The 26,613-nt window shown below is 49.2% G+C and overlaps 2 protein-coding genes across 3 annotated transcripts in view; one reads left to right on the plus strand and one right to left on the minus strand.

Annotated features, from left to right (window-relative positions):
• prkn (parkin RBR E3 ubiquitin protein ligase) overlaps positions 1 to 26,613 on the plus strand; it is a 2,088,612-nt gene that overhangs the window by 1,816,364 nt on the left and 245,635 nt on the right. The window lies entirely within an intron of this gene.
• Positions 21,383 to 26,029, minus strand: LOC147121609 (small nuclear ribonucleoprotein E-like). The gene is made up of 2 exons (XM_085977690.1): positions 25,925 to 26,029; positions 21,383 to 21,603 (listed from the first exon to the last, which is right to left on the minus strand). The coding sequence occupies exons 1-2, from the start codon at positions 26,019 to 26,021 to the stop codon at positions 21,422 to 21,424; spliced, it is 279 nt and encodes a 92-aa protein (XP_085833816.1). The 5' UTR covers positions 26,022 to 26,029; the 3' UTR covers positions 21,383 to 21,421.

A 26,613-nucleotide genomic window follows, 5' to 3' on the forward strand; every position in this document is an offset into this window, starting at 1 on the left:
TTTATCCTTGTTTCCCTTTCCTCTGTTTCCCCGCTCAGGTTCCCAACCCCCTGCCATTTTACTTTAAACCCTCCCCCAGAGCACTAGCAAACACTCCCCCTAGGACATCAGTCCCAGCCCTGCCCAGGTGCAAACCGTCCGGTTTGAACTGGTCCCACCTCCCCCAGAACCAGTTTCAATGTCCCAGGAATTTGAATCCCTCCCCCTGGCACCATTCCTCTAGCCACGTATTCATCTGAAATATCCTTCTATTTCTACTCTGACTAGCACGTGGCACTGGTAGCAATCCTGAGATTACTACCTTTGAGGTCCTGTTTTTTAATTTACCTCCTAACTCCCTATATTCAGCTTTTAGGACCTCATCCCGTTTTTTGCCTATATCGTTGGTACCTATATGCACCATGACAACTGGCTGTTCACCCTCCCCCTCCAGAATGCCCTGCAGCCGCTCCGAGACATCCTTGACCCTTGCACCAGGGAGGCAACACACCATCCTGGAGTCTCGTTTGCTGCCGCAGAAACACCTATCTATTCCCCTTACAATAGAATCCCCTATTACTATAGCTCTCCCCTTCTTTTTCCTCCGGTCCTGTGCAGCAGAGCCACCCCTGGTGCCAGGAAGTTGGCTGCTGCTGCCTTCCCCTGGTAAGCCATCCCCCCATCAGTATCCAAAGCGGTATATCTGTTTGAGAGGGGGATGGCCACAGGGGACCCCTGCACTACCTGCCTGCACCTACTACTCTGCCTGTTGGTCACCCGTTCCCTTTCTGCCTGTGCAACCTTTATCTGCGGTGTGACCAACTGATTAACCGTGCTATTCACGACGTCCTCAGCATCGCGAATGTTAAATTGGCGCAGGTTCTTCCAGCCGGACCTGGATCTCAAATCACAAATAAATTCTGGCATTTCGCTCCTTTAAACACAAATTGAACCAAAAGCACTTTAATTGTACCAATTTTGCATCTGAGTCTGAATCCGGTTCCGTATCCGGTCCAGATTGCCACTGCCATGGTGGAACTGAACCTGTGCCTCTACAGAACCAACACATGTCGTGCTATAGAAACAGCTCCAGTTCCACAGTCCTCTCAAGTATTTGTGCTTTGCACTGGGTAGCTTTTTGCATCAGTTTGCAGGGGTCCTGGTATATAGTAGAAGTTGGTCATTGATTGCAAGCTGATATTTCACCACCAGCATAGAATTAGAAGTGTGCAAAAACAGACAAGAGTTATGGGTGTGTAATAATCACATTGCATGTTACCCAGACATGACTACAGGGAGACTTGCAATGGAGACGTTCTACTGCGAATCTGCAAACTGGACCTCATTTCACGAAAGATGAAATACTGCCTGAAAGGGAGTCATTGATTGAACGCAAAACATTCCTGTCTCTATGCTGTCTAACCTGCTTGATGGGACTCTGTCTAGTGCTTAGTTTATTTCTCGGCATCCCTCGTAAGCTTCCAAAAAACATGAAAAATTAAAATATGTTACAAAATACTGGGTGGATATTGCTGACAACACAGTTAAAATAAAGAACTTGCATTTATGTAGCGCTTTTCACACCTTCAGGCCATCCCAAAGTGCTTTAAAACCAATGAGGTACATTTGAAGTGTAATCACCGTTGTTTTATTGGCAAATGTGTAATGATATCAGCAAATAGTGATGATATTTGTCTGTGTTTGATTACTTATGCCTTACAGCATATTTGTCTGTGTTTTTGATTACTTGTGCCTGACCAGCAGAGGTCATGTGAGAGACAAGCAGTCCAGAGGAGTTTTACTTTCAGTTTGATTCTAGATGCATCACAGCATAGTGTGTTCTGTAAAAAGCTGTAGAAAGTCTTGAACAAGACTTTAGATTAAACAACATTCTCTTTCAGAAATGAGTCTTTATTGAACCCAAAAAGAAATCAAAACATGATGTCAGAAGTGGCTGAAAGAGAAAAAATCTGAAGTTAGCAACTTGATGGGACAGTGAAAGCAGTTGTGGCAAGTAAGCGAAATCAGCTCTCCACATATTAGCAAGCCAGAAGAGAACATCGTTGCTTACCATTAGAGAATAGCTAACGAAGTGAAAAAATGGAAGGTTTACTCCCACCGGCGACGCTTCAATTAACAGGTAATGTGGCTGAAAATTGGAGAAGGTTCAAACAACGTTTAGAGTTGTATTTAGCGGCAATCGGAGCTGACGAGAAAAGTGATAAACAAAAATCGTCCGTGTTCTTACATGTCGTGGGTGATGCAACGCTGGAGGTATATAATAATTTCATATTTGCTGTTGATGGAGACAAAATGAAGCTAGATAAAATAATGGAACAGTTTGAGGCCTACTGCATACCTAAACGCAACGTGACCTTTGAGAGGCACAAATTTTTCACACGTGTACAGAAAATCGGCGAGACTATTGATCAGTATGTGACTGAACTGAGAAACCGGAGCAAATCGTGTGAATTTGGGGGACTCACAGACTCGCTGATAAAAGACAGACTGGTGTGTGGTATTCAAGATAATGGTCTAAGGGAAAGACTGCTAAGAGAGCAAGATCTAGACCTGGGAACAGCCATAGCACTGTGTAGGGTTACAGAGACTGTGAAGTTGCAGGCAAAGGAGCTGTTCAGTGACAGTAGCTGCAACGTGGATGCAGTGAGAAAGAACGGATACAATGTGGCGACACGCCACCACTGGACACAATCCGCTCACGGCGGTACGGACAGTTTAAGCAGACGCCCCCAACCGGGGGCCCTTTCCTCCAGCAACTTGTTTCCCACAGGGACAGGCTGCCGGGAGCACTTCCTGTCTGGGGAGTATTTAAGTCAGGCGCGGGCTCTTCCAGTTCCTGTTTTGCCATGAGGCTGAAATAAAAAGCTGTTCTGTTGACTAGCTCTGGTCTCGACTCCCACGTTTGCCGCGGTATCTCAACACTGGTGACCCCGACGCTCAGGACGAATCCTAAGCTAGCATGGCGGATACAAACGCAGTCACGGTTAAATTACCAGACTTTTGGGAAAACTTGGCCGAAGCCTGGTTCGTTCAAGCCGAGTCCAGATTCCGGCTGAAAGGCATCACAGGCGACACCACGAAGTATGACTACCTCGTCTCCTCGCTCACGTACGCTACCGTCCCCAAAGTTTGGGCAGCGCTGCAGGACCCACCACAGACTGGCAAGTACGAACATCTGAAGGCTGCGCTCCTTAAAAAATTTCAAACGTCCTCTTACCGGCGCCACTGCCAACTCCTTGACCTCCCCGGTCTCGGTGATGCTTCACCATCAGACCTGCTTTCCCACATGCTGTCCCTCTCGGACGACAAAAACCCCGGCGCCCTCTTTCGCACGCTTTTCATTCAGCAGCTTCCCGCCAGCATCCGCCCGCTCATTGTGGAGTCCGGCTCCACGGACCTGAATGACATAGCAGGAAAGGCCGACCGGCTGCTCTCTGCACAGTCCGCGCGCAACGTCACGCCCGACCTCGCGGCAATGACCACGCGGTCTCCCCGGCCCACCAGGCCCGCCCGCCCTACCACTCCGGGCCACTGTTACTACCACACCCGTTTTGGCACTAAGGCCCAACGCTGCACGCCACCGTGTACCTTCAATTCCCCCCCCGCACCGGCCCCCACGATGGCCGTGGGGCAAAAGGGGCCTCTACTGTACGTCACTGACGACAGAACCAACCGCCGATTTCTGTGCGACACAGGGGCCCAGCACAGCATCACCCCCGCCTCCGCCCTCGAAATCCAACGCGGCACACGAGGTATCACGCTGGCCGCCGCCAATGGCTCGGACATCCGCACATATGGCACCCGCATGGTCACGCTCGACCTCGCGGGCCGCCGCTACCGCTGGGAGTTCCTCACCGCCGAGGTCCTCTGCCCACTCATCGGCGCCAACTTCCTACGCGCCCACGGCCTCCTTGTCGACATTCCGAGGCACCGCCTCGTTGACGCCAACACTATGGCCACCATCCCCGGCGCCTTTACCCCGGACTGTTCGGCCGGCCTGACGACCTACTGCCTCGCCAGGGCCGTGGACGACTACTCGGCACTCCTAGCCGAGTTTCCCGCCCTCACCAACCCGACCTTTTCGGCCAAAGCCGCCAAACACGGGGTGGAGCACTATATCCCCACCACCGGCCCTCCAGTTTCTGCCCACGCCCGCAGGCTCAACCCGGCCAAGCTGGAAATCGCGCAGGCCGAGTTCACCACCATGGAACAACTCGGCATCATCCGCCGCTCCAGCAGCCCCTGGGCCTCGCCCCTCCACATCGCCCCTAAGCCCGGCGGAGGCTGGCGCCCTTGTGGGGACTGCCGCCGCCTTAACGACGCCACCACTCCCGACCGATACCCGATGCCTCACATCCAGGACTTCTCGGCCCGACTGGCCGGACGAACCGTCTTTTCCAAAGTCGACCTGGTGCGCGGTTACCACCAAGTCCCCGTACACCCCGCAGACATCCCCAAAACGGCCGTCATCACCCCATTCGGCCTGTTCGAGTTCCTGAGGATGCCCTTCGGCCTCAAGAATGCAGCCCAGGCTTTCCAGCGCCTTATGGACTCGGTCCTGCGGGACCTGAACTTCCTATTCGTCTATCTAGACGACATTCTCGTGGCCAGCTCCTCCAAACAGGAACACCTCGAACACCTTCGCGTCCTGTTCGGGCGCCTAGCCCAACACGGGCTCATCCTCAGCCCGGCGAAGTGCCAATTCGGCCTAACCGAGATTGATTTTCTCGGTCACCACATCACCCCCGCTGGGGCCGTCCCCCTGCCCAACAAGGTGCAGGCCGTCCAGCAGTTCCCCCGCCCCACAACCATCAAGGGCCTCCAGGAGTTCCTCGGGATGGTGAACTTCTACAACAGGTTCATCCCCAGAGCTGCAGCCCTCATGAAGCCCCTATACGACTCCCTCCGAGGTAAATCCGGCAAGATGGCCGTAGCCTGGACCACTGACACGTCAGCCGCCTTCGATGCCACCAAAAACGCGCTCGCCGACGCCACTCTGCTCGCGCACCCGAGGGCCGACGCCCAGGTCGCGCTCACCACCGACGCCTCCGACCACGTGGTCGGGGTCGTGTTCGAGCAGTGGGTTAATGGCACGTGGCAGCCACTTGCCTTCTACAGCCGCCAACTGCGCCCCCCGGAGGTCAAATACTCCACTTTCGACCGCGAGCTTCTCGCGCTCCACCTGTCTGTCCGCCATTTCAGGTTCCTCCTGGAAGGCCGCCCCTTCACCACGTACGTGGACCACAAGCCACTCACATACGCGATGGCCAAGCACACCGAACCCTGGTCCGCTCGGCAGCAACGCCAGCTCGCGGCCGTGTCCGAGTTTACCACGGACATCCAGCACGTCTCCGGTAGAGACAACGTTGTCGCCGACTGCCTTTCCCGTCCCGCCATCTGCGCGAATCACCTCGCGGTCGACTACGGGCAACTAGCAGCGGCCCAGCTCACGGACCCAGACCTCCTCTCGGCGGCTACCAGCCTGCCAGGGCTACGCCTAGCCAAGGTCGCGCACGGGCCCGAAGCCACGGCAGTTACTTGCGACATCACACTCAGCCAACCCAGGCCGGTCGTCCCTGAAACCTCGCGCTCCACGGGCTCTCCCACCCGGGTTCCCGCGCATCCGTCAAACTCCTCTCCCAGCGTTTCATCTGCCGCGGCCTCAGCAGAGATGTTCGGACTTGGGCCACCTCCTGCCTCCCCTGCCAATGGGCTAAGGTACAACGGCATACAAAAGCACCCCTGGGAGACTTCGAGGTACCCAGCCGCCGCTTCGACCACGTACACGTCGACATCGTCGGGCCCCTGCCGCCATCGCAAGGCCAGACTTATCTCCTCACGATGGTCGGCCGCTACACATGCTGGCCTGAGGCAGTGCCGCTGACCTCCACCACCACAGCCGACATCGCCAGGGCGTTCGTTAACACCTGGGTAGCGAGTTTCGGCGTACCGGCCGACATAACCTCCGACAGAGGCGCCCAGTTCACCTCCGAACTCTGGACGGCCACAGCACGCAACCTCGGTGTGACGCTCCACTGGACCACGGCGTACCACCCGCAGGCCAACGGGCTTTGTGAACGCTTCCACCGGTCACTCAAGGCCTCACTCCGCGCCGGCCTGCAGGACAGTACCTGGACTGACCGCCTACCGTGGGTACTACTAGGCCTACGCACCGCGGTCAAAGAAGACCTCCAGTCCTCGGCAGCGGAGTTAGTCTACGGACAACCGCTGCGCGTCCCAGGCGAATTCCTTCCGGAGGCTACCACGCCTTGGTCGGCCGACCAGCAGCGGCTCAACTTTTTCTCTTCCGCTCAGCAGTTCGCCCCACTTCCGGTCAACCGACACGGCGAACTCGCACCTCACGTTCCGCCAAATTTACAGCAGGCGCGCTTCGTCTTCGTGCGACACGACGCGCACCGCGGACCCCTGCGACCCCCGTACGACGGACCGTACGAGGTACTACAAACCGGGGACAAGGTCTTCAAGCTGTGACTCGGCGACAGGGTCGAGACAGTCTCCATCGACCGGCTCAAACCAGCACACACAGAACCAGGGGAACAGGTCCCCGTGGCCCGGCCTCCAACTCGAGGCCGTCCCGCCAGCAAGCCAGCACAGCCGGCGGCGAACCGCCAGGCCCCACCAACTAGACCGGCGATCACGCAGAGCCGCTGCGGCAGAACCATCAGACCACCGTCACGACTCGTCCACTCCTCCTAAGCGGATTCTGGGGGGAGCTCTGTGGCGACACGCCACCACTGGACACAATCCGCTCACGGTGGTACGGACAGTTTAAGCAGACGCCCCCAACCGGGGGCCCTTTCCTCCAGCAACTTGTTTCCCACAGGGACAGGCTGCCGGGAGCACTTCCTGCCTGGGGAGTATTTAAGTCAGGCGCGGGCTCTTCCAGTTCCTGTTTTGCCATGAGGCTGAAATAAAAAGCTGTTCTGTTGACTAGCTCTGGTCTCGACTCCCACGTTTGCCGCGGTATCTCAACAACAAACCGTTTAACAAAGAGAGCGCCAATGTGAAAAAAGAGACGTGGCCAGCAAACGAAAATGAAAGGGACAATCGGAAGTCATGTAGTCGATGCGGTACACAGCATCCACCAAGAAAGTGTCCAGCATATGGTAAAACTTGCTATAGTTGCAACAAAAACAACCATTATGCCCGTTGCTGTAAGAACCAAGCGCAACAACGCAAGGTCCATACAGTAGATGAAAGCGAGATAGAGGAATTCTATGTAGATGTTGTGTCTGAAAACAAAAGAGAAGAAAGAGACTGGATGTTGACACTAAAAGTGAATGATATACACATTCCATTTAAATTGGATACTGGAGCACAAGTTAATGTGATATCAGAGACCGATTTTAAGAGAATTAGACCCAGACCAAAGTTACATGGAATACAAGTGAAAGTGACCGGATACTCAGGTACTGATATACCAGTGAAAGGAAAATGCATTGTCAAAGTAACACACAAGGACAGAGAGCACACGCTAGCATTAATCGTGGTGCCAAAGGAAGTGCAAGCCATACTAGGTTTAAAAGCCTGTGAGAGACTGAACCTGGTAAAGAGAGTCCTCGTTGTGGAAAGCGAAAGAGAGACAGTCTATGATGAACTGAATGTTGCGTACACACCGGGTAAGCTGATGTATACAGCAGACACGTTGTCCAGAGCTGTTGACCCAAGTGAGCCCGCAAACACCACAATGGATGAAAAAGTGAATGCCTACGTGGACATGATCACAAGTGCACTGCCCATAGCAGATGCAAAAATGGAGCTCATAAAGACTGAGACAAACAAAGATGAAACAATGAGACGACTGAGAAAAAGCATCTTGGATGGATGGCCCAACATGAAGCAAGACTGCTCACCTGATATAGCAGAGTACTAGAACTGCAGGGCGGAACTATCAGTGGTCGAAGACATCATCTACAAAGGAAGTAAAATAGTTATCCCACAGAGTCTGAGAAGAGAGATGCTAAAAAAGATCCATGGAGGACATCTGGGAATCGAAAAGTGTAAGAAAAGAGCACGAGAGGTGATGTACTGGCCACGAATCAACCAAGATGTGACAAATGAGGTGTCAAACTGCACAATATGCCTGAAATATCGAGCAAGCAATCCGGTAGAACCACTAAAGCCACACCCAGCACCAGACAGACCTTACCAGAAGGTAGGTGCTGACCTATTCGTATGTCAAGGGAAGGACTATCTTGTCGTCACAGACTATTACTCCCTGTATCCAGAGGTTTGTAGACTGTACACCACCACTGCAGATGCTGTGATAACATGTATGAAAGCCATATTCTCCAGACATGGCGTGGCAAGCGAGGTCTTCACAGACAACGGACCCCAGTTTAACAATGCAAATTTCCGACACTTTGCCAAAGAGTGGGACTTTGTCCACACAACGTCAAGTCCTCACTATCCACAGTCCAATGGACTCGTGGAAAAATCGGTCCAGACAGTGAAAAGACTGATGTACAAGGCAAAAGACAGTGGAACTGACTTCTACCAAAGCATGCTTGTATACCGCACAACGCCGCTCGAGTGTGGTATGTCACCAGCCCAACTCCTGATGGGACGTCGGCTAAGGTCAAACCTACCCATCCCGGAGAACCTCCTGAAAACAAAAGAGGGGGAGAAAGTGAGGAAGTTCAAAGAGCAACAGAAAGAAAAGCAAAAGTACTACTATGACAGAGGAACACAAAACCTACCTGAACTCCACACTGGTGACCAAGTAAGGTTGAAAGACAAAACAAACACATGGACTCAGAAGGGAACTGTCCTGAGTGAAGTTCAACCAAGATCATACACCATTCAGACAGATGAGGGTGCTGTTCTGAGAAGAAATCGTCGAGATCTTCTCATGGGACCAGCCACAGCAGGTCAAGAGACTGATACTGGTGAACAACCGTCAAGAGACTGATACTGGTGAACAACCTGATCACACAGCTGAGAACCAATCATCTGAGGCAACAACTCAGATTCAAGGACAATCAATCAGAAAATCCTCAAGACACGTGAAGCCTCCTGAGAGACTCATTGAGCAAATTTAAGGACTATTGTTAAAGAAGGAAGTAATGTTATCTTATTCTTTCTTCAAGTTCTAGTGTATTGACATATTTCATGTGAACACACAAAGCAAGGGTAAAAAACCTTGATCATGATAATGATAATGTAAGTTCATTAAATGTTGTTAGTTAAAAGTAAAATACTTTTGTTTTAAGAAAGGGAGATGTAATGACATCAGCAAATAGTGATGATATTTGTCTGTGTTTGATTACTTATGCCTTACAGCATATTTGTCTGTGTTTTTGATTACTTGTGCCTGACCAGCAGAGGTCATGTGAGAGACAAGCAGTCCAGAGGAGTTTTACTTTCAGTTTGATTCTAGATGCATCACAGCATAGTGTGTTCTGTAAAAAGCTGTAGAAAGTCTTGAACAAGACTTTAGATTAAACAACATTCTCTTTCAGAAATGAGTCTTTATTGAACCCAAAAAGAAATCAAAACAAAATGCACCAGCCAATGTGTGCACAGCAAGGTTCCACAATCATTTAATCTGTTTTTTGACAGTGTTGGTTCAGGGAGAAATGTTGGCCAGGACACTGGGAGAAATCATTACTTGTTTTTTGAATAGTGCCATGGGATCTTATACGGCCATTTGACAGGGCGGGGGTGGGGGGAACACCTCAATTTAATGTCTCATCAAAAATACCTCAGAGTGCAGTACTCACTTAGTACTGAAGTGTCAGTCTAGGTTACCTGCTCAAGTCCTGGAGTGAGGGTTTTGAAGCCACCAACTTCTAGCTCAGAGGCAAAAGTACTACCACTGAGCCAAGGCTGACATGTAATTTTTCAGCAGAAATGTCTGTTTAGGTGAATTAGAATATCAACCAACGTGCAGGAGTGCTGAAGATTGGTTTACGAATGAAATGCATCCACTGACTGTCACAGTAAGGCTTTCTGCTTTAATGAGATATAAACAGAGTTCAGGGCTTTCCACATGTTGCCCTAACAATGCGTGTAAACACAATCTCAGATGAGTACTCCCCAATGCCCCATTGTTGCTTTCCCATTTCATATAATTTATTCTTAATGGACTCTTTGAACAAATGGCCCAATTAGTATCTAAGTATTGGCAAAGTTATGACAGCAAGCAATGTGGAGGAAGAAATGTCGGAAAGGGGGAATTTTGAACTAGTGGTTCTTGTCTTGCAATACAGCTATTTCCAACATATATAATGGCCTGAAGATATTGTGATATGTTTTGAAATGCGGGGCTTGATTTCCTCCGATTGGTGGGCTAGCAGATGTCGGGGGGGAGGGGATGGTGGGACAACCCATTGCTTTTACCTAGCGCGCCTCACATTAAGGGTTTAGTGCTGTAAAACTGCTGCTGATGCCCGCCGGTGGGCACAATGGCAAATTAATGTTAAAGTACTGCACTCTCTGAGGTATTTTTGATGAGACATTAAATTGAGGCCCCCCCCACCTCCAATCTGCCCAAACACGTTTTGCTTTGGATCTGTAAGAGCTGTCCGAGACACAGGATTTTCATTCCATCTGTGCTGGATTGGATCCTGAGGCCCCAAGTAGAAGGGTATCATTCTAACCCACAGTCTTGCTCTCCTCGTCACTGTATCAAATTGGAAGCTGCCTGCTTTTGAATGAATTGAAAAACAGCAGCTCCATTTAGTATGTGCTATCCCATTTTATTATCGGGAAGCCTGTCAGCATTGTAGATTGGTCCAAAATGTTAATCGAACTGAATTGCTTCTGTTACCTTTTTTTCTGAATTCAAAGCTGCAGCGGTACCTAGGGTTGCCAACCCTTCCCGCTTTGGGCGGGTGTCTCCCGGAATGGGCGACTGGTCTCCCGGGCGCTGCTGCTGGAGACTCGGGAGAAACGGTCTTTGCATGCGCGGTTCGTTCAGGCACAGTACCCCGGCTGTCGTGGCCTGCTGGTCTCCCAGCTATTCAGAAACACCGCTTCATTACTGGTTGTCAGGATGAGTCCTGAGGGAGCAACTGGGAGAGGGAGAGAAAGAGAGAGAGAAACACAAACTGGGAGAGGGAGAGAGAGAAACACAAACTGGGGAGAGAGAGATTTTCTGTCTTCTCAGAGGCCTTCCTTTACCATCTGAGGCCTAGCAAGTGTCCAGCAGCACTCCCTGCACACTTTAAAAACTTTTAACGTGTATTGCACCAAGCCACTACTTCAATAAAAGATAAAAAATCCATGTCCAAAAGCTTAAGTGTAAAGTTACCCTTTAAGAGGTGCTGACAGACTCTTCTTGGTCAACCACTGGTTGAACAGGCTGCATTTCTTGGGAGTGTGAAATTAGAAAGACACAGGATAGTGTTGTGGTGAGGGGAGGGTGGGAACCAAGAGGTGCATGCGAGAAGGAGGATAATGTATGAGGATACCAGCATCTTGTGTCCTTTCAGCCCTGCCGCTGGCCAAGGGCTCAGCCATGCCCCTGCCAAGAATGGCTGGCACCGTCTCCTCCAAGAGGGTGAGGTGAAGCTAGGAATGGGAGGTGTGCCTCATGTTTGGTACAGATTGTTGGTAGGTGAGTAATTGGGGTGGGTGGGGGGAGTCATCCATTGAGCAGTGTGTGAGGCAAGCGGTGCAGTTGATAGGAGACAGCTTTTGAAGATGCATTCACTGACCTTGACCACTGGTCTGAGGTCATGAAGCTTCTTTGGGCCCTGGAGCCAGGTTGTGGGGACGACACTGCTGGCAGTGACGGCCTCGATGATCTGCTCCCACATCCTTCTTTCTGGAGGGCCTCCTGGCCCCTGTGGGTAGAGGACCTCTCTTGCGGTGTTGACCCTCTGCACAAAGCTTGAGTGCTGCGTGTGAGACCCTGGGTGCCCCTTCACTGGCTTGCTGAGCCATTTGTGTTAGAGCTTTCCCATTTTTTTTAGCTGCGGAAGGGAATTCAGCTTCAAGAGCAGAAGACTGCCGTTTGGGAATTCTTTTTAATGTTAATTTTTTTTTCCAGAAGGCTGTTAAAGTGTAAGAGCTAAAAACTGCATATTTTTACATCGTTTTTATTTCTTTCATTTTAAAAGGCATTGCCTCGAAGAAACCAACAATGTTTTCTGAAATGGCAGCCTTGCTTTAAGAGAAGGTTGTTCTTGCTGCAACGACGCTTGAGCCACGCTACATAAGAACATAAGAAATAGGAGCAGGAGTAGGCCAATCGGCCCCTCGAGCCTGCTCCACCATTCAATAAGATCATGGCTGATCTGATCCTAACCTCAAATCTTCTATCACTGTGCATCCACCCGAACCCATGTGATCTCCCGGGAGAGGCGAAAAACCAGATAAAGACCCAATGGCCAATTTGGGAGAAAAAAATCTGGGAAATTCCTCTCCGACCCATCTAGGCGATCGAAATTCTTCCAGGAGATCACTCTGTCCCTATATTTTCTACAGTACTTACCTTCTGTAAAGGCGATCTCCACCCCAGCCAGGAACAGGAATAAAACCATCTCCTGAAATCTAACACAGAATTAGAACACAGTAGGTGCAGAACAAGGCTACATGGCCCCTGGGCCCACTCCACTACCCACAGGGCCATGACCATTCCGAACCTAGACTCATGTCCAATTTCCTGCCCGCTCCCCGTAACCCTTAATTCCCTTTACTTCTAGGAAACTATCTTTTTCTGTTTTAAATTTATTTAATGATGTAGCTTCCACAGCTTTCTGGGGCAGCAAATTCCACAAACCTACCACCCTCTGAGTGAAGAAGTTTCTCCTCATCTCAGTTTTGAATGAGCAGCCCCTTATTTTAAGATTATGCCCCCTAGTTCTAGTTTCACCCATCATTGGGAACATCCTCACCGCATCCACCCGATCAAGCCCCTTCACAATCTTATATGTTTCAATAAGATCGCCTCTCATTCTTCTGAACTCCAATGAGTAGAGTCCCAATCTACTCAACCTCTCCTCATATGACCACCCCCTCATCCCCGGGATTAACCGAGTGAACCTTCTTTGTACTGACTCGAGAGCAAGTATGTCTTTTCTTAAGTATGGACACCAAAACTGTATGCAGTATTCCAGGTGCGGTCTCACCAATACCTTGTACAACTGCAGCAATACCTCCCTGTTTTTATATTCCATCCCCCTAGCAATAAAAGCCAACATTCCATTGGCCTTCTTAATCACTTGCTGCACCTGCATACTAACTTTTTGAGTTTCGTGCACCAGGACCCCCAGATCCCTTTGTACTACAGTACTTTCCAGTTTCTTGCCATTAAGATAATAACTTGCTCTATGATTTTTCCTGCCAAAGTGCATAACCTCACACTTTCCAGTATTGTATTCCATCTGCCAAATCTCTGCCCACTTACTTAGCCTGTCTATGTCCCTTTGCAGGTTTTTTATGTCCTCCTCACTCACTACTTTCCGTCCCATCTTTGTATCATCTGCAAACTTTGATATGTTACACTCGGTCCCCTCCTCCAAATCGTTAATATAGATTGTAAAGAGTTGGGGACCCAGCACTGACCCCTGCGGAACACCACTAGTTACTGGTTGCCAATCTGAGAACGAACCATTTATCCCAACTCTCTGCTTTCTGTTAGAGAGCCAATCCTCCACCCACGCCAGAATATTACCCCCAATCCCGTGATTTTTTATCTTCAGCAATAATCTTTTGTGAGGCACCTTGTCAAATGCCTTTTGGAAGTCTAAATACACTACGTCCACTGGTTCCCCTTTATCCACCCTGTATGTTACTTCCTCAAAAAACTCAAGCAAATTTGTCAAACATGACTTCTCCTTCATGAAACCATGCTGAGTTTGTCCTATTAAATTATGTTTATCCAAATGTCCCGTTACTGTCTCCTTAATAATGGACTCTAACATTTTACCAACCACAGATGTTAGGCTAACAGGTCTATAGTTTCCAGCCTTCTGTCTACTACCCTTTTTAAATAAGGGTGTTACATTAGCAGTTTTCCAATCTGCCGGGACCTTTGCTGAGTCCAGTGAGTTTTGGAAAATTATTACCAATGCATCCACAATCCCTACCGCTACTTCCCTCAAGACCCTAGGATGCAAGCCATCAGGTCCAGGGGATTTATCTGCCTTGAGTCCCATTATTTTACCAAGTACCACTTCCTTAGTGATTTTAATCGTATTTAGTTCCTCCCCCCCTAGAGCCCCCTGTTTGTCCAGTGTTGGGATATTCTTAGTGTCCTCTACTGTAAAGGCTGATACAAAATAATTGTTCAGTGTTTTTGCCATCTCCATGTTTCCCACCATTAATTTCCTGGCCTCATCCTCTAAGGGACCAACATTTACTTTAGCCACCCTTTTTCTTTTTATATAACTATAGAAACTTTTACTGTCTGTTTTTATATTTTTTGCTAATTTACTTTCATAATCTATCTTCCCTTTCTTAATCAATCTTTTAGTTATTTTTTGCTGTCTTTTAAAGACTTCCCAATCTTCCATCCTCCCACTAGATTTGGCTACCTTATATGCCCTTGTTTTTAGTCGGATACTATCCTTAATTACTTTACTTAGCCACGGATGGCTATCTTTTCTTTTACACCCTTTTTTCCTCAGTGGAATATATTTTTTTTGGAAGTTGTAAAATAACTCCTTAAATGTACACCACTGATCATGTACCGTCTTACCCTTTAATCTATTTTCCCAGTCCACTCTAATTAATTCCGCTCTCATACCTTCATAGTCGCCTTTATTCAAGCTCAGCACGCTTGTTTGAAATCCAACCTTCTCACCCTCTAATTGAATATGGAACTCAACCATGTTATGGTCACTCATTCCAAGGGGATCCTTTACTAGGACATTTTTAATTAATCCTGTCTCATTACACAGGACCAAATCTAAGGTTGCTTGCCCCCTGGTCGGTTCAGTTACATACTGCTCAAGAAACCCATCCCTAATACACTCAATGAACTCATCCTCAAGGCTGCTCTGCCCAATTTGATTTGTCCAGTTAATATGATAATTAAAATCCCCCATAATTATAGCTGTTCCCTTATTACAAGCCTCAACTATTTCCTGATTAATACTCCGTCCAACAGAGTTGCAACTGTTCGGAGGCCTATAGACTACACCCACTAGTGTTTTTTTCCCCTTATTATTCCTTATCTCCACCCAAACTGTTTCACTATCCTGCTCCTTTGACCCAATATCATTTCTCTGTATTATAGTGATTCCTTCCTTTATTAACATAGCCACCCCACCTCCTCTCCCTTCCTGCCTGTCCTTCCTGATTGTTAAATAACCTGGTATGTTTAATTCCCAGTCATGGTCACCCTGCAGCCATGTTTCTGTAATGGCCACAAGATCATACCCATATGTCATTATTTGTGCCGTTAACTCATTCATTTTGTTACGAATGCTACGTGCATTCAGATAAAGAACTTTCAAATAAAATACATTGGACCCTCCTGCTAGGAACGACATTGCAGGATGAGTTAGGCACTGAGCTAACGTCAATTAGTCCCCAGCTCCAATTTTTCAGTCCTGCCAGCTCACCATTTTCAGCGGCCATTAACACCCAGCCGCGGTGGCACCGGCAGCTTTGGTGGCGGTCACGAATTTCTAGGCCAAATAGTCTAATATTTTATTCGGGGCTTGGTGATACTGAGACACTCCACTAAGGTAAATGCAATAGCATTTGCAGACAGTGGGAAAATGTCACGTGATCAAATGTCATGTGATTAAGTTGTCACAGGATTGAATGCCAAGTGATCAAATGACACCTGATCAAATCTCCAGGAATACGTCAAACCAGAGCTGGCAACCCAACACCAGTATTCTTTGAATGAAAGCGACAATGTGGAGGAAGTAATGTAGGAAACGAGAAATCTGAACCCGTGGTGTTTGTCTTGTATATGGTATATAATATAGCAACAAAATGAAAAAAACAGTACTACTTATTGAAGTAGGAGTAGGAATAGGACCAGAGTAGGAATCCCCCCCCCTCCCCTGACCATACAACTGCTTCATGCCACCTGGACTAAAAGGAGAAGCCCCATGATCAAACCAGCACCCTCCTCCTGTTCCCACACCATCATACCCACACTTCTTTCTCCTGTTCCTCTACTAACCCCTTTTCGAGGCAGTTTGCGGAGGTACCCAGTCTGCGGCTTTGGGGTTCTGCTGCCACCCCAGCCATGGCACAGCAACATGAATTCATTCACAGGGTACAGACTTTTAAATTAACATGAAGACCGCTGGCGTGCAAATCACAGAATCTGGCATGCGCAAGTTAAATTAGAAACTCACCACATATGATCCGAAGGTGTCCAGATAAAAATCCGGGCTCCACAAACAAAGATCTTTCGGCTCTCCCACGGGCTTTAACTGCACATGTCCCATTAATGGTGCTGATGCCTTTGAGGCCCAAATTGCTCCTGATCTTTGTGCCCCTGCACCCGATACAACACCTCCAGCAGTGCCTGAATTCTGGCCTCTTCAGTATATTAAGGGCCATCATTAAATCCAGGTATTCCAGTACTTCCCAGGGCAAAGCTCACTTCCTGTGAACTGCAGTCAGTGTACATCCAAACAGCAGCCACCCAGGAAAATCATCTCTGATGTGTTTGATGTTCCGTGGTGTATTGTTAATGTTCTCCTTGGTAAATATCTTGAAGAATTAGTTGCTAACTATCTCCTGTTCATTTTCCACATTCAACTCCACATGGATCCTTTCAGGTTTAAACCTCCTCTCTAACGACTTTCCTGTTATAATTGTATTGGAAGATTTTTTCTGGCATTATGCTTGAACCCCCCCCACTTTCCAGTTTTCTCTTGTCTAATCTCTAATCGAGCTTAATCCCTTTTTCCTTGGCCTGCTACTTGACAATGTTATATTCAGCCCATTGGTCACCCTTAAAAGATTTGTAAATCTTTTTCATTTTTCTCGTGGTTCATTTTTGACCATTTTTGTTTACTTTGCCTTTGCTACAGTTAGGTATAAATCTGCATTACAAGTCCCACTTTCTGAAGGATGCCTGTTTATCCTTGGCAGGTTTGTTCTTGAGTGGTGGCCCCCAGTCTGTGTTACTAACCTTGACCCTCATGCCCCTGGCTGAAGTTGTGCACTGAGGTTTGGTTACGTGTCTGTACTGTTCCCTAACTCAAACTCAAAATTATGTTGCCATGGTTGGTACCGCCTAGTGCTTCAGCTATATTTACTCTCTGAATAGTAACTGGGTCATTCACCGTAACCAAGTCCAGAAGAGAGCTTCCCGACTTGGGCCCCTGACATACTTGGGGTAATTTCCTGGTGACGAGCCTTTCCCGCCAGATGCACATATCAGGAAACAATGGGCATGCTGCCCACGATTTTTCATCCATCAAAACTAATCAGTGAGAAATGAAGGGCAGTGTGCCCGCGATTTCCTGATTTGTGCATCCATCTGTAGAGGCATCCCTCCAAGAACGTAAACTCAGAAAATTGGCCCTGTCAGGAAGCATTTGTGTGCTAGACTGAGCAGCTCAAGAGACTTTCCAACTTGGACATTCACAGTTTATGTTGGTCTGGCTGAAGACCCTGTCTGTGCTACCTTTCATTATTCTAATATTATCACAAAGTGATGAGTTAGTATGGTCTAGTGCTTTGTCACAAGCCCCAAATGTTGTCCTATTCCTTTGAATATATCTAGCCAGAGAATGATCGAATAGTACAGCACAGAAGGAGGCCATTTGGCCCATCGAGTCTGCACCAGCCCTTCCAAAGACCAATCCCACTACCCTGCTCTTTCCCCATATCCCAGCAATCTTTTTTCCTTCAAGTATTTATTCAATTCCCTTTTGGAGGCTACAATTGAATCTGCCACCACCACCCTATCAGGCAATGAATCCCAAACCCTAAACACTCACGTAAAAAAGTTTTTCCTCATGTCACCTCTGGTTCTTTTGCCAATCACCTTAAATCTGTGCCCTCTGGTTATCGACCCTTCAGCCATTGGAAACAGTTTCTCTTTATTTACTCTATCTAAACCCTTCATGATTTTAAACACTTCTATCAAATCTCCTCAGACTTCCATGCTCTAAGTAGAACAACCCCAGCTTGTTCAGTCTATCCAGGTAACTATAATCCCTCATCCCTGGAAACATTCTAGTAAGTCTATTCTGTACCCTCTCCAAAGCCTTCACGTCCTTCCTAAAGTGTGGTGCCCAGAATTGGACACAATACTCCAGCTGGGGCCGAACTCGTGTTTTATAAAGGTTTAGCATAACTTCCTGGCTTTGTACTCTATGGGGTTAATTTTAACCCCAAAAAACAGATGGGTTGGGGTGGGTGGGATGTTAAAATTTTTTAAATATTAAAGCCGCCTCTACGCTGCCCACTTCCGGTTTTGACGGAGGCGGAATGGGGGGGGCGGGCGACCAACCCACTCCCAGGAGGCGGGTTGGCCATTTATTAAATATTATAATGAGGCTATGTGCCTCATATTTAACCTGTCTTCCAGGTCTAGCCCTGGCTTGCCGGATTTCCTGGGCCTCGGGAAACCCGGTAGCTAACGGGAGGCGAGGACTGCTTCGTGGAAAATGTAAATGCCTTTACAGCACTGCTTGTGGGCCAAGAGGAACATGAGTGCTTTCTCCCAGCTCACCAAGCTTACCTGTCTCCCTGCCCACCATCGGAACCCCCCCCTCCCCAACCCAACCCCGGATCGGGGATCAAACCCCCACCCCACCACGCTCCCAGTAACCCAGCTGCAGACTTCCTACCTCTTCCTGGGCTGCGGCCTCCTCAGGAGCATTCCCCACTTGGCAGGGAGCCAAGCCTGTCAATCAGGCTGGCCTCCGGGAGGGAAACCTGCTTGGAAAAAAGACGCACAATGTTCAGTCAAAACTCCACAGCGTGCGGGGAAACCCGGACTTGCGGGTTCCCCGGCCAAAACCCATCCTCCCCGCTCACAAGACCGTCCCTGTAAATATCTGGGCCTATCCTCCATTTATAAATGTGAGAAGTCACACAACACCAGGTTATAGTCCAACAGCTTTATTTGAAATCACAAGCTTTCGGAGCGCTGCTCCTTCGTCAGGTGAAGGAGCAGCGCTCCAAAAGCTTGTGATTTCAAATAAAGCTGTTGGACTATATATAACCTGGTGTTGTGTGACTTCTCACATTTGTCCACCCCAGTCCAACACCGGCATCTCCGCATCATGTCCATTTATAAAGCCCAGGATACCATATGCTTTATTAATCGCTTTGTTAACCTGTCTCGCCACCCAGGTCTCTCTGTTCTTTCACCCCCTTTAAAGTTCTACCATTTAGCTTGTATTGTCTCTCATTCTTCCGACCAAAATGTATCACCATCCAATTTTCCTGTGGTGCTGGCTGAATTACCTTAACATTCAGGTCTCCCTGATGTATGAGGCAATGCTTTATCTGTTCCCCTATCCTTCCTGAATGTCCTGTTCTCTTGCAAGTTATATTCTCATCCATTTTCCTGGGTTAGCCATGACTCTGCTGGCTATGACATTGAAGATACCAGTCACTGCAACTGCTTCTAGTTCCACCACTTTATTTTTAAGTGCTTGTGGATTCATGTATATATTATTCTAATTTTGGTCTCTACCCCCTTAACCTCCCTATCTGGTTGTCTACTTTTGCTGCCTGGGTAATATGAAATGGGTAGTAATGAATTCTTAGCCCTATCCTAATTACTTCCATTATCCTGCCTGTTCTTGTGCATAGTCTGGACCCTGCTGCACTCCCCCCTTTAACCTAGTTTATATGGTTTTGAAAGCTATTTCTACATTCCATGTGCCTACCATATTTAGCTGAAGTACATCACCCCTGTACTAACTCTTCCAATACCAAAACAACCCCAACGAACTTGCACCATTTAGCTAGCTGATTTCACAATGTTCCTGTCAATCTCACTCCTCTTCCCTAGCATTGTAAGTATCCCCAAGAATACTACCTCCATTTCCCCTTATCTGTCTTCTCCTTATTTCATTTACCACTGTGTGACAAGTACCATTCAGCCGATACCTGCTACCCCTAGTCAGTCTACAAATGGGCAGCTCTGGTTCCATGTAGGCTGCTCACCATTCTGTTTACCTTTTCCTTTTGACACGCCTGGCTCTCTACCCATCTAAGCTTAGAGCCGCAAGCCTACATTTTGTTGTACTGCACTTGTGCACTAACAATGACAATAAAAGTTGATTTGATTTGATTGATATCTCCCTGAGTTTCCAGTCCTGACCCCACCCCCACCCCTCCTCTGACCTAACCACCTAACCTGCTATCACAAGTGTTCTAAGGTTAGCAGTCTTGTTGGCCCTTTCTGTGTAGGTCAGGGCTTGAATTCTGTGCCTGGAATTTCCACGGGGTTCTTCCGATCTCACACCGAAACTTTGGTTATTTACGCTGTTTCTCTGGGGTTTCCGCCGATCTTTCGCGGAGGTAACGACAGGAAATCAGGGAACCCTCACAGAAATTCTACCCTTGTTCTCTAGTGCAATTTTTGGCATCAAAACCTTTCTACACATTGCAACAGTGACTCCACTTCAAAAGTACTTCATCGACTATAAAGCGCTTTGAGACGTCCGGTGGTCGTGAAAGGCGCTATAGAAATGCAAGTCTTTCTTTTCTTTCTGCCTTTACATAATTTTCCTCCTTTTTTTCTTTTAGCCCAGTCATTGTCTCCCTCAACAATGTCACCTCCAGCCTCCCCCTCCGGTATTCTAGCTAATCTTTATCTGTCAAACAACATCCTTAAAACAGGTTATCTGGTTCATTGTCACATTGCTGTTTCTGGGAGCCTGCTGTGCGCAGATTGGCTGCCGGGTTTCCTACATTACAACAGTGACTACACTTCAGAAGTACTTCATTGCCTGTAAAGTGCTTTGGCATGTTGTGCAGTCGTGAAAAGCGCTACATACATGCAAGTCTTTCCTTATTTCTTTTCAATGTCTCTTCCCTACCTTGTTCCTTTAGCACTGTCTCTAATTGACTCCTTCCCCCAATCTCAGTTGCCCCTCCTATCTGATTATGTGCCAGCCCCTGATCATCAGTGAGTCTTTTTTTTTCGCTGGTTGCAACACTTTATTTCAGAAAAATCATTACTTAGGTGTTGTGTTTGCAAAGATAATCCAGAGACCGTAAACAGAGTTCAGTTCATGTTGCTTTTTTAATGGCTGCCACACACACACACCTCCAGGCAAAAGCAATCGAATACCTATACACAATACAATGATAACAGCACTATCAAACTCCATGTGCTCAGGCCAAGGCAATCGAGTACCTATCACCGAAGTCAGACATAACATTAGGTACAAAAAAAGTCACAATTTAATCTGCTTAGAGTCTGACAACGAGTATTCAAAATGCTACCTAAACAGTTAGGAGTTATTTGCAATAATGTACAGAAAATAAAATTCTAGTGATGCCATTCCTAGGTGTGAACACTCTGTAGTAAGGTGATGTTGTCCCCTTTCAGCATAACACGGCCCAATGGTTTCCTTGCTTTTGATTTCATGTGAATTTCCTCTGCATCATCCAATACAAGGTTCATGTATTCATCAAACCCAATTATACAGCCTTCCATCCTCATGTTGACTTGCTCATATAACCATACTTAGGCCCCGATTTTCCTGGAGCCGTTGGGCGGGGTTTCAGGCGGGCGGGGGCTGAAAATCGCAGAAATAGGGGGTCGCGACCCCCCCTGCCCGATTCCCCGCCCCGCCCGACTTTCGCCCCCGTGTTTCAGCGCGACCCGAATCAGTCCCGCCTGCAGCAGGCGGGACTGGTCGGCGGGAGCCTAATGATCACTAATTGGCATGTTTAATCCTATTTTCTGGGGCCCTTGGAATTTTCAGCCTTTCCCCACGTAAACCACGCCTGGTGGGAACGCCGCTGATGAAACCTGGCGTGAACAATGTCGGCTTGCTTGCTTTCAGCTGCAGGTCAATCAGGAATGAAGAGATTTAATCAGCCAGCATTTGTAGGCTGCAGGACCTTGTTGCTCAAGGCTTCGGGGAACTTGTTGAAGGCTTAGGCACAGCTGTGGAAGGTTGGAGCCTCACACACTTCTCCTGTGTGAGCTCCTGGGAAGCCCCTCTCCGCACCCTAACTCAGTGCCTCCTCAACGGAGGCATCTGCCAGAAGCATGGGAGACCTTTTGTTCCTTCCCTTCTTGGCATTAGAGGATCTCCAACAGCAGAGGAGGCTGCAGCAGATCCAGCAACAACAGCAGATCCAGCAACAACAACAGCACCAGCAACAGCAGCACCAGCAGGAGCGACAGGCTGCGGCTCAGCCACCTGAGGCAGCACAGGCCAGAAGGGGCCAGCGCATGGAAGGCTGTCGGCGCAGGAGATACCCCGCAAACAGGGTCTACAGACACAGGGTCAGCTACCTCAACATGACTGAGCAGCAGTGCCAAAAGCGGCTCCGACTTTCGCGAGAGGTAGTGACTGACATCTGCGCAATGCTACAGCAAGACCTGGAGCCCAGGGCACCAGGTCGACACTCCTTACCAGTGGCCATCAAAGTCACCACCGCACTCAACTTTTATGCCTCAGGTTCCTTCCAGGGATCAGCAGCAGACATCAGCGGCACCTCCCAGGCGGCTGCACACACTTGCATCAAACAGGTCACCGATGGCCTCTTTGCCCTTGCACACAATCACATCCATTTCACCCGGGATCGCACAAGTGTGAGGGCGCGAGCGCATGGATTAGCTGGCAGACTTTCCAAGGGTGCAGGGCGTCATTGACTGCACACATGTGGCCCTTAGGGCACCCCATCGCAATCCAGGAGTTTTTGTCAACCGCAAGGGCTTCCACTCCCTTAACGTTCAGCTGGTGTGTGACCACAAGAAGGAGATTTTGCATGTTTGTGCCAAGTACCCTGGCAGCTGCCATGACTCCCACATACTGCGCCAGTCTACCTCTGCTATTCAGTCCGCCAAACGAACTTCAGGGATGGCTACTTGGAGACAAGGGATATCCCCTGCGGACTTGGCTAATGACGCTGGTGAGGAGACCAGCCAACGAAGCTGAGGAGCGCTACAACTCCAGCCACATTTCCACCAGATGCATTATCGAGCAAGCCATCGGATTTCTAAAGATGCGCTTCAGATGCCTGGATAGATCAGGTGGAGCCCTGCAGTACTCAGCAGCCAGGGTCTCCAAAATCGTTGTGGTATGCTGTGTGCTTCACAACCTGGCACAGCGTCGTGGCTTGCCGATTCCGCAGGACCAAGAGGCTCCTCACAGAGCCGCCTCGGATGAGGATGATGCTGAGGAGGAGGAGGAGGAGGACGGAAACGAGCATCCTGCAGAGGCCTGTCAACCAGCAGCACCAGTGCGCGAGAACATTGCTGAGCGGAATGCAAGGAACGCACTCATCCTGGGCAGATTTGCGTAGCCTGGTATCTCAAACACTGTAGCCGCGCTGCTTCTTAACTGACCATGGGCAGTGGCCCATCCCTGCGCATTTCTACCTATTGGACCAGCTGGCTGACACCTGCAAGTAATCCTAAGGCCACAACTCCAGCGGTTGCCACCAGATTTTTTATGTACAACAATGTGATGGCATTAAAACTATATAAAAGACTTCTCACCCAAGTGACTACCCTTGTGATTAGTGGTGCTTTATTTTTCTCTTACGCATGCTCCTACATAGTAGTACCCCTGTGGCTTCAGCAGATGTGGAGGCCCCTTGCTCACTTTGCTGCTGCTCCTGTCTCGACACCTTTGGCGGGCGTCCTCTGGGGTGGCGAGCCTGTGAGGGCTCGCCAGCAGTCTGCTGCTCCTGCGGCTGTGCAGGGGTTGAGACTCCTATCTCACTTGGGTGTGGACTCCGGCGGGGCTCTGACCGAGGGCTCTGAAGTGGCATGGAAGTGAGAGCGCGTGGAGAGGAGCCCCCACTTCCTTGAGGTGTGCCAACAACCTCCCTCTCATGGGTCAGCTCCCCCTCAGTGCCTGCAAGTGGCTGGAGAGCACCTTGCTGCACATCAGGGGGGCCATGGGGACCCGTCTCTGCACTGGAAGTCCTGCTCAGAGGGACTTCCATGAAGGTCTGATTTCGGTGCTCAATCGATGCCCATCGCGCCTCAAGAGGTGTCATTCTATTCTGAGCACTCACCATGTTTTTGATAACCTGCCGACTAAGCTCCTCCATGGCCGTAGCCCTCCTCTCCTCGGCTGCAGCCCCCCTCTCCTTGGCTGCAGCCCTCCTCTCCTCAGCCGCAGCCCTCCTGTCCTTGGCTGCAGCCCGCCTCTCCTCGGCGGTAGCCAGCCTTACCACGGAGGTAGCCATCCTTTCCGTGGTGATGCTTTCATGCGCCATTGACTCCAATAAGGCTGTGCTCATGCTTGCCATGGACTCCTCCATTCGCTCCACACTCGCAGCGACCCTGGAGACAAAACCTGCCAGAGACCCCTGCATCTGTGCATGGAGATCCATCACCTCCTCTCTTGCGGATGGACCCAGAGGCATAGGGTCGACATGCAGCTGAGCTGAGCTGGCAGAGGCCTGCGCCGTCCGACGAGGACTCTCCACTGCTGTCCCTGTCTCCACAATCTGCTGATGCTCGCTTGTGAGCTGTGAAACACCAGGTCACAACACTACTCTATGTCCCGAAGATCCCCCCGAGGTGTGACTGTCTGCGCTGGTGCTGGGTGCGCCCTCAGAGGCTGGAGCTTCCTCTGAGGAGTCTGGCTGCAAGCCTCTTCCTCCTCAGCAGTGGGGACGGGGGCTCTGGATGGTCCTGTGGGGGAGTAAAGGAAAGAGTTAGAGATGTGATGCCAAGGCTACTTGCACATTGGATTTGGCATATGCTCATAAGTCCAAATGATGCAGCTTCAGATTCATATCAGCGACTCATGCTATGTCAATGAGAGAGATGGGAAACTATTCTGTCACCAGCTTGCGGGCTTGCTCCTGTCTCTTCTGCCCCAGCTTCCACAGGCACGGCACCCCCTGCAAACTCCATCACTGCTTCCTCCCAGGGGCTCAGGTGGGCGATTGACGGTGGTCCTCCTCCAGTCCTCGCATGCTCTCTCCTATTGTGAGCTATCTTTTCCTGCAATGAGGGAGACAAGTGGAGTTTGAGTGAGAGTGCAGGAGTGAGTGTAGAAATTGCATAGCATAGATACTTAGAAGGAGACAAAGATGGTGTGAGGCTGCAAGGCCAAGGGCCCTCCCTGTGTGTTGTCAGTTGTGTTCCAAGCATCAGAGTGAGAGGCAGTGTGAGGGCTGCATGATGGAATAGTTATGTGAATGTGAGCATAGAGAGAGAGGGAATGGGTAAGGGTGCATGGATGTGACTGTGAAGTGGGATGTGGGATGTGGAGGAAGAGATTGCTGAAGCTGAGTGCTGTTGGGGAAAGGCAATGGGGATCAGGTCGAGGGTGATGGAAACTTCATACTTACTTTTCCTGTACGGTGAAGGTCATGGAAGCACTTCCTGCACTGTATCCAGGTCCGTTAGGTGACTCCCTGAGAGTTGACCTCTGCAGCCACCTCCATCCATGCAGCCCTGGTCTCTTTGGGTGGCCTCTTCCTCCCTGAGCTAGGGAAGAGGACATCCCTGTGGGCCCTTACCCCATCCACCAATGTCTGGAGTGATGTCTCATCAAACTTGGCGGCAGCTCGGGCTCTGCCGCTGGCAGCAGCTGGTGCAGGCTCCTCTGCCATTCTGCAAGTCTGGTTGGGAAGCCTGCAGAGGTTGAAAAGCTTGCTGGACACTTTAAAAGCACCACGAATGATGACATCATACTGTGGGGCTTTCTGACTGGAAATGGACAATTAGCAAGGGTGCACACACGCTGGAAATAAATTGGCCACTTGAGTGAAAATTGCGTGCAGCTGGCTGACCCATTTAGATTCGGGTCGGAACCCAATATTCAGGGAACCTGACAATTCCCTGCACCTTCGGGAAAATTGGGGCCTTGGATTCTGGATCGATTCTGAAGGTATCTGAAAATAAGATTGATGGGCTGCACCATCACTTTCTGGACTTTCTGCGCCTGCCCGCGGTACGCCATGGCTGCTCCAGCTCCGGAGTCTCGACGGACAACCCCGGCAGCAAAATGGCGGCCCCGCCCACCCGCCAACCAGCTCAGTGACCTCTCACCAGTGAGTCTTTTGCAATTACCAAGCTCCTTAATTACCTTAAATCCTTTCTCTCCAGTTTCTCAATCCTGCCCATCAGCTATTTGCAGACAAATATCCCAACAATATCCTTATCTCAATTCCTCACTGCTGACAATTGACACATGCAAATCATTGCTTTCACATCCCTCTCCATTTCTTCTATGGCCTCGCCCACACTTAAATACATTTTGCTACGTTAATAGTCTATTCTTGAACCTTAAGAAAGAAAGACTTGCATTTATATAGCGCCTTTCACGACCACCGGACGCCCCAAAGTGCTTTACAGCCAATGAAGTACTTTTGAAGTGTAGTCACTGTTGTAATGTAGGAAAGGCAGCCAATTTGCGCACAGCAAGGTCCCACAAACAGCAATGTGATAATGACCAGGCAATCTGCTTTTGTTATGTTGATTGAGGGATAAATATTGGCCAGGGAAAACTTCCCCTGCTCTTCTTTGAAATAGTGGCCATGGGATCTTTTACA

The sequence above is a fragment of the Somniosus microcephalus genome, chromosome 3 (assembly GCF_052327205.1).
Source record: "Somniosus microcephalus isolate GS21.2 chromosome 3, FLI_Smic_1.0, whole genome shotgun sequence".
NCBI classification, from domain to species: Eukaryota; Metazoa; Chordata; class Chondrichthyes; order Squaliformes; family Somniosidae; genus Somniosus; species Somniosus microcephalus.

Bases quoted from the DNA above. Each gene is read 5' to 3' on its own strand.
- LOC147121609 (XM_085977690.1), bottom strand. From the start codon at position 26,021: ATGGCGTACCGCGGGCAGGCGCAGAAAGTCCAGAAAGTGATGGTGCAG. The intron at 21,604-25,924 runs GCCCCAATTTTC...TCGGGGCCTAAG, and splicing joins GAATCGATCCAGAATCCAAG to TATGGTTATATGAGCAAGTC.